Genomic DNA, 16,459 nt, shown 5'->3' with positions numbered 1-16,459 from the left:
ACCCATGGCTACATGAACACAGATTTGCAACCAGGGCATTTTTTTTCCTATAGCTTGGGCTTGTGCAGGCAGAGGGGAAGCCCAGTGGGTGCATCGTGGCAGGGCTCCTCATGCAAGCTGCCAGGACCAGCACGCTCTCTTCTCCCAGTGTGGGCCAGTCACCCAGTGAAGTCATCCTTGGCTAAGGGCTGCAAAATCCATCTTAACTCTTCAGGAGCCAAACGAGCATGGGTGCATGGGAACACAACAGTGGGGCAGCCTCAGCTTGTCCCAGACTGTCAGCAGGAGGCTCTGCAGCAGGTCCCATGGCTGCAGTGAGGTTTGGTTTGGAAGCTTTCTGCTTTGCTCCATATCTGCAGGCACCCAGAGCTGGTGGTGCTCTGGAGGTGCACTCTTCTGGTGCCACCAGGATGCTGGACCCATGCCGTTGGAGCTGCAAAGACTGTGCTGTGAGTAAGCCTGTCCATCCATTTGTCCATCTGTCTGCTTGGCCACAGACCTACAGCTACAATAAGTACCTCGATTAGGTGCTAAAAGGCAGTGGACAGGGGATGCAAACCTCCCCACAGGCAGCATACAGGAAAATGCCGCCTTGGTTGGACCCCAATAATTGGAGCTCAGGCAAGCACAGGCAAAGGAAGTACGGGTAGCTGATGAAGTGACCCTACAGTGTTCTGAACCTCAAACTCTGCCCAGGATTCTCCTAAACCTGCCTTTGGTGGCAGAGCTGAGGATTGGCATTGTGGGCATGGCTTTGCGGTTGAGTTTTGATGCTGGTAGAAATCTGGTGGGCAAAAGAAAGAGTGGCTCTGAGGTTTGTGGTGGGCAGGTGAGCAGCAGACATGTGAACTAGAACATCACAACCTCATACAAAAATAACCTCAGCTGGCTCTGAAGTGCAGAGGAGACCTTTTTGAGAGAGATTTTCAGAGTAGGTCTCAGCCTACGCTAAAGCATCACAGCCCTCCCTACCCTCATGAGGCCCTCAGAGATGACTTTTGTTTGTTCGGCTGGGGCAGAGCTGTGTGTCTCCAGGCTGGTGGTGTGCAGAAGTGATGGGAGCATAAGCCTGTACCTCTTAGCCCCAGACCCTCCTTGGCCGCTGCAGCAGTCAGCGAGGTGGGGACTGCCAGGGACCAGCTGCTCCCCAGGATGGGCGGCCTCTGCCAGGCAGACGGCTTTGTCTCTTCCAGCGCCAGAAGAGGGACAGATCAGCAGAAGATGGGAGTAATTGCCAGGAGGCTTTCAGGCAGAAAGCGAGGCTCTCGCCCGCGGACAGGGTGATGTAAGTCAGCATGTAAATTGGGTACAACACAAGAAACTCAGCCGAGCTCCTACCGAAACCTATGCACAAAAAAATGTTGTTGCTAAGAAATGTGAAAATAGAAAACAATAACGTGGCTCCTGCCAGGGTAATAAAAGTGTATCAGCGTTAAGTGTGCTCTCTCGTACAGATCGCTTGTTCGTGACAGTAAATTAAGTACTGCAAAAATGGGTACAGTTTTCTCTGTGGCCATTGATGCTTCACATCATGGAAATAGCAAATGTTTCTGATGGCTGTTCATTACCCTGTGGTTGAGAGGGGAGCAATCCGTTGCTGGCTCCATTATTTCCATGACAGCAAGGAAATGACTATGGGAGGTTTAAAAATGAAAGAATACAGCAAGGTTAGATGGATAGAGCCTCAACAGTCTGTTGCCATTCACCATGGTTGATGCTAATGTTGGGTCTCTGAGGGACCATGCTGTCTCCAGAGTGATGGAAAACCAGGACTACCTTTTGGTTACAGCTAATTGCCGGTTCATAAACTGTAAAGTTTGACCTTCAAAGTCTCCAGAAAAGCTGATTTGAAGCATGACAGTGTTGCAGCACAGCTCCTCAGCCAGGAGAGCACTTGAGTCTCTGCCATGGGATGGATAACACAGAGCCAGTCACAACAAAAAAATGGGTGATAAAACTATGGTCACAAAATAAACCTGCCGTATGAGGCAGTGCAAAGCAGGAAAAGGCAAGAGTCTACCCAGCTGCCAAGAGCCATTTCTATCCCAACAAACAAAATTACCTTGGCCTGATTCAGTCCTTTCCCCAGAGGAAAACGGTTTGATTTGCAGATATCGTGAGTAGATTGAATGATTGAAATGTGACCAAAGATGGGCTGGGGAAAGGAAAGGGGGTAAGGGGGGAGGTGGGTTGACCTAGGAAATGGGCCAATGTTTTACCCTAATGGCCTGCTTTTCTCCATCTCTGACTATATCAGGAGTTAATTGTCCTTACCTCCCATGATGTGCGTGTGGTGTTTGGTGGGGTTGTGTTGGGTTTATTCTTTTGGAAGCAGGCTTGGGCAGTGCTGAACTCTGGCACCTTCTTGGTTAATTCAAACCTCAGCTTTTTTAAACAGAAAGTGCAGTGACAACTTCATGAGTGGCTTTTTATGAATGAACAAAACCAACCATGTCAAAATGCTTTTCAGCTGTTAGCATAACAGCATTTTTAATGAATCTCCAAAGGTTTTGGTATTGAGCTCTGTGTTGAAGAGTGTGTGGTCTCTTGGCTGTACTCTCAAGGGGAAAAAGCACAGGAGAAGCCACAGGAAGCAATGCTTTTGCATAGGAGTGTCAAGCACTTTGAGGAAGTGCTTGCTCTGTGCTGATCTCTGCACTGGGGTGGCTGTTCTGGATTTAAGTTGACTCAGAGGCTGTTGCTGAGCCTGGGGACTCTCCTCTGCCTGGTCACAGCAGCAGGGCTACGTGGGCTCTCTTACATCAGTGAAATGCCTGTGTGGCAGAGGGAGATTCAGGAGTCAGAGCGAGGGCTTCTGATCATGTCATGATGGTGGGACTGGGGACACTGGTGGGGTGCTGGGCACTGGTGGGGGTGCTGGACGCTAACAGGGGTGCTGGGCATAGCAGTAGGAGACCCACTCAGGGCTTTTCTTTATCGCCACAGCCTGAGTGCTTTCTGAGGAGGGTTGCCTGTGTGGTGACCTCCCCAGCCATCGCTCCAGCAGCGGGTGAGGATCGTGTATGAGAGGGTCGAAGCCTTGCTAAAAATCAGGCTGCTGGTTATTTGTTATTTCTGCACTGCCTGCAGGATGTGGTGCCTGTTCAGAGGAGGAAATTAACTTGATCTGGCATGATGTGCTCTTGATAATGCCCTAGTGCCAGCACGCAGCTGCTCAGCCACTCTGCAGTGGTTATAGCTTGCTCATCCAAGTCCTTGCTCCAGTGTTTTCACTGACATTAACTGGGCTAGGCTGCAATTCCCTGCCCATCCTTTCCTCCATAACACCATGTGCTGGCTGTGCACTTGCCCAGGCAAGTGCCCCACCAGCCAAGAATGTTTCCAAGTCTTGATAGGAAAGAAAACACCAGCAGAAGGGCTTCATATGGAGGGCCGGGGCTAGGACAGGTTTGTCAGTGCCACATCCGGCTAAAGGCGTCCCTAAAGCGTTTACTGTAGAGTCCTGTAGGAAACATGCAGACATGGATCATGAGGGACCTTCTGCTTTTACCTGTTCCTCCATTTCTTACACTGACCCCTGAGTGGTACCAAAGGCAGGTTGGAGGGGGGCTGTGCAGCCCTGGGGCTCTGGCTTAATAAAAACCTGGTGGGGAACCTGCAAGATAACAAAGCTTTCACTGTTTACCCCACAGTTAGGAGTTAAAGAAGGAAAAGCGTACAGGTGAGGTGAGAGACCAAAAGTGCACTGAGGCTACAAGTGAAACTGTAACGTTAATGAATTGAATTAGCAGCTAGAAAAAACTGTTGTGGTAGACAGATTTTAAGGAAATTGGAGATAGGTTCCAATGCGATACTTTTGGTTGTAATTGAGTGCAGAAGTGGCTTGATGCAAAACAAAACCTTTCAGAAACGACCTCCCTGTGTTATCATGCAAGCTAACCGGGAAAAAAAATCCATCTTACTCACAGCAAGTTTGTTTTTACTGATCTTGTGCCTCTCAATTACTTTTTAATGGTCTTCATTGAAAAGAAATTCCTGTATGCACACTTGAGAATATGAAAACACCCAAATGATAGCTCATGATTTACTGGGATTAAAGTATTATGTATGCAGGTGTAGCACGTTTCAGGCTATTAGCAATCCAATCTAATTTTTATGACATTATGGTGTAATTTTCTGTATGAAACTTCAATATAAGTCTTGAGCTGTATCGGAACATAAACTAAAATGTTCCTGACTCTGTCACTTTTCACGGTCTTTACTTTGATTAATAAATACAACAAGAGCTATAACGTTCTTCAATATGAGGCTACAATCATCCTTCAGTCAGAATGTGTCCCTCAGCTTTTTATAACTTCTCACATCAAAATGTACGGCTTACGAAGGAGCAGCAGTAGGATTTCATTGGAACGGAGCACATACGCCTGAAAGGACCCATGGAAGTTGATCTCCATGCCAAGGAGCTTGGTGTCATGTGCGGAGAGCTGGGAGCAGAGGGGAGACACGTACAGCAGAACTGGATGCAGATCTGGCATCCCGAATTTCAGACAGATTTGATCTTACCTCACTGGACACCTTACTCAGAAATACTGTTTTTCAAATGCACCCCAGGTTTGGGGTGGAGCTGTACTCTGACATGCAGGCTTCCATAGGAAGGGAGTTGAATTCCAGTAACAGACTTCAGCATTTCACTCAGTAACACAATTTTGTAGCCACACAGTCTTCAATTCATGACAGATATAATCCAGACTTAGGCCTCAGGATACAGCTGGAGTGCAGGCAGGGAGGAAGGATGGATGCTGCAATTTCCAATCCCTGCAAAAGCAGCTGAGTGGATTTTGCATTGCCCTTGGCCACCAGCATCAGGAAGAAGCTCCTCCACATTCCCTCTGACCTGCCCTGCCAGCACTGCTCAGGAGCCCCAGCACCACTTTGCAGCAGCCACAGAGGGAAATAACTCACAGGCTTCTCAGGTTGGTCTGTTTTATTTCTGAATTATTCTTTACATTGTACAATATATAAAAATACAGAGTACCCCAAAAAATTCACAGTGTCTAAAGGCAGTGATTACAGTCTAGGTCACCTTTATACTAAAGTACCATCAAGTTCAATTGCATAGGAAGGGTGATGTGCCTTCACAACAGAGTTCAATAATACTCTCCAGGTTTTGCTGTTTTAGGGCAAGCGTTCCGTGTTTGCATCACAATTTCCCATGATCCAGTATTGCATCTGTCACTCTCCCACCTCAACTACAAGCTAAATCATGTCGTTTCCATCACACATACCATTCATCCTCCCGAAAGTGTTCTCTGTGGGAATGCTCCTAATTAACTGCACCACTTTTAGGTATGCGCAGGTTTGGATGTCAGCTAGGGAGGGGTGTGTGGATGGAAACCGCACTGGCATGCAGCTGGCTGACTTTTATGTTGTTTGGCGTTTGTTACTAAAAACCATTTTTGCTTCGGTTATTAATGGTCCATCCATGCCGACCTCTGCTTGACTCCATGGCATGCGAATGAACAGCATCCTGCTGATGGAGATTTCAGAACTAGAGTGCAGTGTTAATACTTTTCATGATCAGATTTGTTTAAAAACACATGGGGGCTGGGAATTGCAGAAAGCCAAATGCTGGTCTTACAGCACTGAACCTTCTCACATAGAAATTGACAGCTGAGGCTGGAGGCAGAACAGGGAAAAAATCAAGTTTGAGACCCAAACTTGTGTCGAATGCTATTGAGCACTTAATTTTGTGGCTCTCTAAATAAAGGGTTGTTGGTTTTGTTCCTCCAGCCAGGGCTAATGCAGATGCTAACGTTTCACGAAGGGCCCAAAGGAGATATTTCCAAGAGAACAGCTGAGACAGGGTAAGTACCACAAGGACCCAGCTCCAGAGGGGCTTCTGTCCAGTTTTGAAGGTTCTGGCAATCAAAATTTATGGATTTTCCCACCTACCCCAAATGTATTCTCGAAGCTGCTTGAAGTTTCCTCCTAACAAGCTTAAGGGGAAGATTCACCTGTTTGAGTCTGGGCCCTGGTCATGAGGGCATTAAAGTGATCTGTGGGAAAAAAAAGAAATCCTTCAAACCCAATTTACTGGGTATTTCTCTGTTACTCCAGACAGCTCCAAGGGGTGCTGTGCCCTGTCATGTGTGCAGCCTGGCTCATGGGAGGTAACAGGGCGAGGAATACATGCAGAGCCTTGGCCATGAATGCTGGAAGCTCCAGAGACACCCATTGCACCAGGTACCTGACTGCCATGGCCTGGTGGCTTCTCTGTGCCCCTGTGAAAATGAAAAGCCATGGGTTTGCAGGGTTCCTTTTCCCTAAATTTGGTACTAAAACCTTCTAGTGCGATTATAAAGCAAGGCTTATTATGCCGATCAATAACTCAGAAGGCAATTGCTATCTTCTTCAACATGGAAGTTGACATTTTCTCTGTTCTAATAGATGATGTCTTTTGGCTAATGGTACAATATTTGTTACTCCTACTTGCTATTTCAATTTTCTTTGCACAATTAGTCCCTACTTATAATTACAAAAACAATAGAGTGATGATACATGAGTGATATGGGAGGCTTCTTCAGAAAATATAAGCAGTAACAGGAATATTTTTCTTAATCATTCTTAACCAGAATGATTTAGGGGAGAATCAGCATTTCTAACTAGAAAAATCAATTTTCTTTTCAATTAAAAAATTATATTTCATTTACCTCAAAAGGGTTGGGGCTTTTTTTTTAAAACTAATGGGAGGGATGCTATATTTTTACAGGTTTTTTTCTTCATTTTATCCCTGTGAATTTGAATACCAGCACTGCCTTTCTTATTCTAAGTTTCCTCTGCAGGCATTTTGTTAAATATATATATTGTGTGTGTATATATTATAAATATATACCGTATCTATCCACTGATAGATGTATACACTATTACAAAAAAAAGAGTAAGCTGTTACACGAACTTTACATTTACATTTATATATATATATTTTTATATATATATAACTTTCCCCCACTATATTTGGTACAAAGAATAAATCAATCTCAGTGGACAGAAATTTTCTCTCCAGGTGGGCTTAACATAGGATTAACATTGGAGGCGTCAATTGTCTGCATCAGACATGAACTCCGTTCCTACTCTGTTGATTTCAAACTAATCATCTCATTTTCCAAATGTAAGGCATTAGGAACAGTGGTGGTAATACAATACAATTTCTTTTATAGTGTCTGTACAGTTCATATGTTTAAGAGCAGCCTGGCTCATATGCTGAACATTCAAGTGCGCCTTTAGAGCAACAGCACCTCTTATACTGTGGTGCTATCATCAAGTGGTTTGGCACAAGTTATTTTTGGTGGGTGGCAGCTGATCAAGTAAAGCCCATCAGCATTGGCACAACACAGCCTGGATAAGGCCATAATGCACACCCCATCTGGAGGGAGAAAGGCAGCCACTCCATGGAAAAGGAAGAAAGGCCTAATTAAAGATGTTTCCGCTACACACTTGGCTGTAAGATTTCAATCATATTTTACATAATGGATATCCGAATCCTATCCAAAGGGTTTGCAGAGAACCAGTGTCGCTAGACCAGCACAGGAACTGCCCAGGTTTCCCTTCTCTGCCTTAGAAGTGAAAGAAAAAATAAAGAGCAAGATGAGTCTTTTGGAAGCAATGCTCCTGAACTAAATGCATTTCCAGTGCACTTTCAGATGGCCTTACAAATAGGAAATTTTAGCAACTTTAACATCCAGCTGCAGGAGCAATTCAAGCTGCTACAGATATTACAGACCTGATGATCAAGGTGCTGAATTACATGGATGCAAGAATATCACTGTACCTGGTGTCATTAACCTGCCACGCATTAGAGAGCTCATAAAAAATGCAACCCTCACACCGCATTGACATTGTCCTTAAAGAACTCACACTCATGCAAACAGTGAGTAATATGTGTTCTAGTTTTTTTTTTATTGTGCTCTCTCTTCTCTCTCCTGGATTCTCCTTTCTGCTCAAATGGAGTCTACAGACCCTTGCTGTGATTGCCAATTATACCAGAAAGGGCTGAATCCATTCGGATGGCTGGTAAGAAGAAATGGCTTGATGAAACTATAACCACAGGCACAACTCTCAAAGCATCTGCCCTCCAATAGCCTACAAAATATGCCCCTCCTGAGCACAATGGAAGTAATGACCTATCTTGGTGAGCTGAACATTTAAATAAATTCAGCTGCTACGCAGCACGTTGGGGGAAAAAAAAAAAAGCAGTTAACATCATGTTATTCTGTGAAGCTGAAAATGGAAAAAAGTTGAAGGAGGAGGGAGGAGAAAAAGAAAGGAAAATAGAAAATTATCATGATTGCAAAGTTTGACTTCCTCCCATCCCCCCAGACTCCTGCTGCAATTCTGCCATGTACACAGTAATTGAAGAATGTATCAATACAAGGAATCTTCTGAGTGGGAAGCTTGGAGATGGCTTTGATTTCACAATGGCTAGAGTAATCTTGGGAGCCAATGTTTTTTTCTGAATCACATAAATTAAAGCTGGGAACATCCTATCCTGATAATCAAATGTAATAATTTTCAACCCCTGAGCTATATATTTGTTAGAACTATTTTAAGTCAGGAATTTCTGAGTTGCTGAGGGGCCATGGAAGTCAGCAAGGCAGGGGATTACAGCATGAGGCACAAAGTCATCACTCCTCAAATGGGATTTAGGAGCCTAGGAAGAGCCTCCCTCCAGGTGCTGGCACTTGCTACCAGTGCTCTCCTTCTACCCTGGTGATCCTGCTTCACTCCCACCGCTCCCACTGCAGCCATGCTGGCAGGGGAGTTAGGGCCACTGTGCCTACTTGGAGGGTTGCGACACGCTGCTTCAGGAGCTTCAAGCTGCAGCAGGAGCTTCAAGGTCTGGACCAGCTCCTGACGCCACTGCTTCAAATGTGAGTGCATCTATTTAAGGGCACCTCTCTCTATCTCAATTCCTCTGTTCTCCCTATTTCACCCAGTGAACAGAGCAGAAGTAGGATGAGCTGCTAAATTAGAAAAACAACTGCTGAAAATGACAGGCACCACTGAGCCTAAGGTGTCCTCACAGCAGTGCTAATGACCTCACTTTACTACAAATATCCCTACAGCCTTCAATCACTGCAAACTGAAGTTGGACAAAGTAATTTAAAAATGGGAGGCCTCTTTATTCTTGCCTTCTGGTCAAACCACCATAACAGGCTTACAGAACTGTGTTGGCTTTTCCTTGCAGTAAAAGCAATATACTTGTCACTAGGAACACAGTCTTTCTTCATTTCCTACTGGCTGCCTACATGAAAGAGCTGAGTACACAGCCCAAGCTGGGCTTCCAAACAAGCAACTGCAAAGGAATAGCACTGGGAAATGATTGGTGCCAGCTTACAGCGAAATCTGAAATAAAGAGAAGCCAAACGGGACTGCTAGGAACACGGCCGAGTCAATGGCCACGTACAGGCATGGTAATTGCTCGAGTAAGATGCACACAACAAAGCCAACCTCAGGACCACATGGAGCTCATGCGTGTTTCAGGGTGTACTTTTATCTCATGCTCAGTATTGCGACATTCTAAAATCCTTAGCATCAGGAGTTCATTATAAATATTTAGAAACACTGAATGATGACAGCGGTGAACTTGTCCACGTTGCTAACACATTGGATGTAATTGTACATTAAGCACCAGCAATAAGTTTCCTTTTTGCCAAACAAACAATTATGTCAGACAAACATCTGGTTGTAGACAACATGGCTTCTGCATCAAACTAATACAGTTCTTGTAGACACAGTCACACACATACATAAAATTACATTTCAAGGCTGGATATACTGTTTAATAATGCTACTGCCCCAATTTACTTCAATAGCTGCAGCAGCATTTGTTCATTGGGTTGGTTTTTGTTCAGAAAAGATTAAAGAGATATTGGCAAACAACGCACATTACTCAGCTGTGTTACTATTTCATAGAGTACTGACTGGAAGACACTGTAAGAATGTGCAGCAGACTTTCTGGGTCATGTCAGACTATGGAAACATTCCGTACAAAAATACCCTCCCTCTGAAAAGTCAGAATTATTCACTCTTAGAAAGTAAATGAACTAAAAACCAACAGCAAAACAAGAGGGAAAAAACCAGCCCAAAGCACAGTGATTTCCCACAAGAAGAGCATGACCTCGAAAGTTGCCTTTCCTGGCAGACGTAATCAGGATCAAAGCTAGAACAAAAAGAGTTAACACTGTCTCAGGAGAAAAGAAAAAAGGAAGAAAGAAAAAAGTCCATGGCTCTTGCACGGCAATCATTACACCTTTTTTTTTCCAGTGATATAAACATCTTTGTTTGTTAGGCACTCCAAGTTCATATCTCCGATGTTATTCCAACATTTACTTCTCTCAGTGTCTCACTGCCTGTATAATTTTCTTTCAATTAAGACTGGAAACGTTCTGGAAAGCTTCTTTGTGTAATGCACTTTGTTTGTGTGTTGTTTCTCATCAGCTGAACTGCATATTGCCAAAGAAGGCTGCGGAAAGTATTTCCTGTAATATGAAAAGATTCTGTTGAAGATACAGGGAACACTGCCCTAGAAAGTCACTTCTGTTTGTTTTTTTTTTCCAGAAACATAAAAAGATGAAAAATTAAAAAAGGAAAAGAAAAAAAGTTGTTGGCACGATGGAGTCCCGCTCAGCCTGTCTCATGAACTGTGTGTCATCCAGCGCACCATTGCTACCCTGCCTCAGGAAGGATGTGCCTCACCAGACAGACACTCCTGCCCCAGGAGGTCACTTCTCGCCTTGCTTAGAGTGTACCCACATATTGTGTGCTGCTGCATGGTGGCCACTGAGCCCAGCACACAGCCACCTCCTTGTGACAATGTTGGCGCTGGACAACAATGTTGATGTTCCAGCCATAAACAGTTGCAGTAGTAAGAGCCATCTCCAGCCAAATATCAACAAAAGCACTGCAGAATGGTCCATATGTGGTTTTGTCCTTGTAAGGAGATGTGCTGTTTACAAGAAATACAATTAACCAAAGGAAAAAAAAAAGACCCTACTGTACAATATTTACATCTAGAGGCTGAGCCAGTATTTGGTCCATAAAATCAATTTAAAAAAATTCATATAGGAAGTATCCAGTCCTGTAGGATCTGTCCATCATCAGCTGTTGGTAAAGGTCCTTCCAGGGGAGGCCTCAGGCCTGTAGTCATATTTATTCAGTGTACTGGGATAATAGGTTGTTGTGTACACATTGGTTTGCTGCAATGGGTAGAAGTTGGTCCTGTCATCTGGTATCAAATTGTTCTTGTTAAGTGTCTGTAAAAGAGAAGAGGACATGACAGGGATGGTAATGGTGCCACATAATTACTCTTTACTACCTGCAGACACCTCCCTCTCACCTGCCTTCTCCATCAAGGTCTCAGCTGCAGCCACCACCTCCTTCCCTCCAGCTGGGAGAGTAAGACAGTACATCGTACTCACTATGGGGCTAGTCTGCAGGGGACCACAGCTCCTGCCAGGTCTCCTTTGGTGGACCTGTGCTTAGCTACTGCTAGGGCCAGAATCCAGAGCCTTCTCCAGAGACCTGGAGTCTCCTGGTAGATGGCATGTTGTCTGAACATCACTGTCACACAAAACCATGCTGGGCCTACACCAAAGTTGGTGACAAATGACAGCGCTCAATCTAATCTCTTCCAAAATGCTCATGTTACAGACTGCAGCTTCCTCTCAAACCAGTTGCCAAACGGCAGCTTTTTCTCTTTGGAAGAGCAGGTGTGCATTTACCTGATCTCCATCTCCATTGGTAGATATCCAGGTTTGGACCCCCCGATATTAAGTGTGTCACTTCTGTAAGCTACAGTATAAGTAACAAATCATGGTCACTTTTGGAAAAGCTAAAATGACTTAAAAAAATCAACAACCATGTAACAATTGTTGGCAATAATAACATAAAATTGAGAACCACAAATGCCCCTTTTACCATAAAAATTTAGAAATGTTTTTTTTTCTCCCTCCCCTTTTCCCCCCTCCTTCTTTGCTTTTTGCAAGAATTAAAATTACTCTTCCCACCAGCAAGCAGGTGTCCCCTTTCATCAGATTAAAGCCCGTTGCTATGCCAGCTGTTACCTATGCACAAGGATAAAATCCCATTTGGGTGTGTGTGCAATAATTTTATGGAACTTTCTCCTGCATCTTTACAGTCATTTGATTTCTGTGAATGTGGCTGAAGAATTCTTATGGCAGTTTTTTCAACTAACCCCTAACTTAAATTTCTTATACATATATCTAGCCTACACTGCTCCTATGTGCACCTTTAATGGTTGTTATGCAGGGAACTCACTCCTTTGATCTGGGAGTCAACACTACTGCGTTTGTTACAGCAGCCTCATGATCAGAGCACAGCACATTTAAAGAGGGTATGAGCCTATCTCCTGTCTGGAGCAGAGAGGTGGAGAGGTCTAAAGAAGTAACTCACCCTGGGACCTAATGGTTGCTCTGCCACAACCCAATGCTGCTGGGGGAGCCACTTTAGCTCGGTTCCCCATTGAGACAAACACCTCATACCTGACCCAGCTCAGGGCAAGATTAAATTAATTAACTAATGCTTGTCCATGAAATACCCACCTCCACTGGCTTTACTTGACCCATGTAACTTCAGCCCCCTACACTTCAGGCATTGTGGCTCCATAGATAAAAATTGCCTTCTGGAGAAATCCCTGTTTCCCCCCAGCCCTGGCAGCACTGCGGCAACGTGCCAACAGTGGGTGCTTAACTCTCAGGAGACTACAGTTAGCAGGGTCTCACCCTGTGTACATCCCCTTTGCACAGTCAGGGTGTAGCCACTGACTACTGACTGCTGAAATGATGAGAGCTATCCCTAGGCTCAAAGAGAAGTCCACAGGCAGTACATTTATCTCCCAAATTCTTTGCAATTGAATAATTTTACTGCATGGGGAAGGGAAGAGGAAAAAAGAAAATGCTTTCTTCATATTCAATAGCAAACTGATAGCTACCGCTACCCTGGGAGATGCAACTCCCAGTTTCATACAAGATGTTAGGAGGAAAGGCTTTCCTGTGGCAAAACAACCCTGGCAAAGAAATGTGCTAATTGCTGAACTACTGAATAACTTTTCTGGAAATGGGTACTATATGAAACATCTCAAACATAAAAACTGGAGGAGACCCAGCCTCCTCCTGGTCTCACTGCAATCTCTCTCAGCCTGTAGTCTCCAAAATCAGCTCACGGTGTATCACTTGTAGGAAGCAAGGAGGAAATTGTACAGGTATGCTCAGAGTGACAAATATTTCCAAGGAAAGAGAATTTGTGCCTTTCAATAGGAAAGGAAGAACAGAAGTGTCATGCTTTGCTCCCAGTCACTCAAAGAAATATTAAAATAGTGCGGGCAACAGTCTGCTGCTCTGTGCTGGAGGCTGGGAAACAAGGAAGCCAGGCTCACTCCTCTGCTGTTTGCTATGCTTCCTTGGGAAATCCAATCAACTGCTCTGTGCCCCAGTGTCTTCTGATCCAGCTTGGTAAAAGCATTTGAGATCCTCTGTAAAAATGCACTTTCCTATGTGCTGCCACTGAGTACCTGGGGAACTCTGGCAAACACCACAGTGACTGCTGTTTCCTGTCAGTGTCTCTAGCCCAGGATACCCACTGCAGTCAATGTAACCTCATAGCGATGGTCCAGCACAGCAGGACAAAAAGGTTTATGCCCACTGCTGCAATACCTGGACTCTCTTGAAGGTGGTCCAGTGTCCAGGCCTTATCTGGGTCACTTTTTGGGACAGTTGAGATTCATAACATGCCAGGATTACCACCTCTGAAATTTGGTAACATCAAAATCCTGACCTAAGATTAGGAACATCTTGATCTGAGGACAAAGACCTCAGGACTGTACATTTTTTTGTCTTTCAGTTGTAAAATCTCTATGTTTCAACATCTCCCATGGTGTTTAAAACTAGCCCTTTACAGCAGACTTAGCATTTAATTAAAACAATTTGCATTTTTTCCTTTCTCTCTTGTCTTACTTTCATATAACATTTGATTAAGAAAAAACCCACAACTGCTCCTTTGCTCTTTTTGGTTTTATTTTTGATGGAGGGCTTATATCTTAGGGAAATACCTTATGAAAATGGTTTAGCAGAATTTATAATGCAATTAGCTGCACAGAATTTATCTCTAGAAATGCTGCCATGGCAGTACCGTCCTAAATCAGCATGATCAATGTGCACTGCCTTAACATTTCCCCACACAAACTTATTGCCTGTGGCATTTTAATAAATAGATTATTAGGTTCTTTGGCAGTAGAAATTGGTTGATATTTTGAAGAAGGGAAATGAGGCAGCAGTGAGTTTTAGCGACCTACACACACAGTCATGCATGCACTGCAGGAGAAGAGGTCAAATCTCTCTGGGTGGGCTACTGTGCTCTTCTACTCATCTCTTTAATGCTTACTCTCATCTGCAATTCTCCACTGTGGCAGAGATGGTCAATGACTTTCCCTTTGGAAGACATTCCTCAAGAGCTATATGGGTTATGCTGTCAGGGTCAGAGCCTCCTGACAACTTGAACTCCCTGGAATTATTGTGAGGATGAAAACAGCGTGCTGTGCCCATAGGTATTCCCACCAATATTTATCACTCCCAATGGGAGAAACCGAGAGTCATCACTACCACACAAGTACAGTCGATCACAAAAACACAGCCCAGCTCCTACAGGTGCCTCTTCAGCTACCTCTGAGCCAAGTCCCCAGCATTACAGTGGGCAAGAAACGATTGCTGAGACAATGCCCAATTAGTCCCTCAGAAGTGAGAATTTTTCTGTGCTTTTGCAGAGACTTGTATATGGCTGCAGGAACTAAGCTGGCTAAAGCAGCACAGTGAGCACTAGAGCTCAGGCTGTCCTCACTAGAAGACTCAGAGAAGGAAGACTTGCTTTTGCTGCCTGAGCTCTTCTGCACTACCATCTTGCACCCTGTAGGGAGACATGTCAGTTACCTCAGCACCCACCGGACCTTACTTATGACACTTCTCCCGACACTCAACCTGTGTTTTCCCCTTCTTGCTGTCTTCTCCCTTCCATATCAAACACTAACACCTCCCCTTGCCAGCAGATTAGATACGATTGCTCAGTAAGCCAAAAGCCTGACCAATGTTTATTGCTGAAACATTACTTGGTGCATAATCTCTGTGCCATACCCATGATGGATTTTGAACACTGAGGGAAACATTTCAGGCCCTCATTTTGGTCCTCTGCCTTAAGAAGAAAGAAACTTCTGGTAGTTGTGCAAGTATAATATTCCTCATAAAAAGTGAGGTCAGACCCTGAGCTAATATGAAAACCTGTAAGATGTGCTTAGAAAAATTGCTCAATTCAACCAGTAGCTAGAAACTCAATATGCATCAATCAAAGTTTTACCCACCTCCTCTCTTCCAGTATGAGCCATGCCATCCTAGCATATTTGACATCACTTGTTCCTTCTGTATTGTTCACTACTAACCTCAATTCCAGAACCTATTCGCTGAAAGTAAGCCACCAGCATGCACCAACCCAACCAAGTGGATCACTCAAAAGCAGGCACACCTTCAACTGCTTTCTTTAAAAGACCCTTTATTATGCTGTGTTGGCATATGACTAATAAAAAATTCTCTGACCCAGAAACTCCGCTTTGCAAGCAGGGGTGTTTTTAGATGGACTAAGATGAATATGGTTTTAAGAGAATGTAAAACAGGATCAGCTTTCTCCATTTTGTGTGATCTGTCAAATAGTTAAAAGGTCCAGTATTGTTGCTGATAAATTGCATGTCTATGCCAAGCACAACAGGATCCTGAGTATCTAAATACTTACAGAAACAGGTAAACAATTTGTCATCACACTTACTACTGTATTAGCAATTAGTTAGAACTGGAAGAGTCTGAGAAAAAGTGTATAGATATTTCCCCTTGTGTGCTGCTCTGCCCCCTGGCATTCATACTGGAGGCAAAATACGGACATGTACTCACAGGCTGTTTCTCCCAAGGTAGAGCCAAGTGTTGGATGTGTTAGACATGACTGTATTGTGCCATGTGCATACATTTACTTTTGCTCAGCCTTCTCCATTGATATTTTTAGCCTAAAAGTCATCATTCAGATTTTCCATTTGTTACTTTTTCTCCAGCAATGCCTTGCCACTACTCCCCCAAATTCTGCCTCTGCTCCAAATCATTAAGTCATAATCCACTGACCTACTTGCTTATATACTCCCAGATGAATCAAAACATCTTCATCCATAACAGTATAGGACTTTCAGAACCAGTCCCATCCTACAGCTGCATGTATAAACTGTATAAACATTTCTTACACACATAAACAGATCAAGTGTTTCAGCTTTCAGTAAAGAGCCACAAAAATTTCAAAATCAATTTAGAAAGATGAGCATCTCACCACCCCTGATTAAAAGGAATTCCATATAGTTTTTGAGAAGTTAAAGTGAAAAGGATGCTTCTAAAAGCATCTG

The 16,459-nt window shown here is 44.0% G+C and overlaps 1 protein-coding gene across 5 annotated transcripts in view; it reads right to left on the bottom strand.

Moving 5' to 3' along the window:
* Positions 1-4,927: 4,927 nt before the first annotated feature.
* Positions 4,928-16,459, bottom strand: part of SEMA5B (semaphorin 5B) — a 283,614-nt gene continuing 272,082 nt past the window's right edge. For 3 of the 5 annotated variants that reach the window (XM_062607079.1, XM_062607078.1, XM_062607080.1), the window contains one exon: positions 4,928-11,273. In XM_062607079.1, coding sequence (XP_062463063.1) covers positions 11,118-11,273 — 156 coding nt within the window. In that variant the 3' untranslated portion in view covers positions 4,928-11,117. Of the gene's footprint in view, positions 11,274-11,741; positions 11,812-16,459 lie in introns of all 5 variants that reach the window. The other 2 variants (XM_062607082.1, XM_062607081.1) reach the window with 2 other exon arrangements.

This window comes from Pezoporus occidentalis, unplaced genomic scaffold, assembly GCF_034315485.1.
Source record: "Pezoporus occidentalis ecotype Australia unplaced genomic scaffold, CSIRO_AGI_Poc_V1 ctg12, whole genome shotgun sequence".
NCBI lineage: Eukaryota > Metazoa > Chordata > Aves > Psittaciformes > Psittacidae > Pezoporus > Pezoporus occidentalis.
Note: the sequence above shows the minus strand (reverse complement) of the source record. Positions and strands in the feature narration are given on the sequence as shown.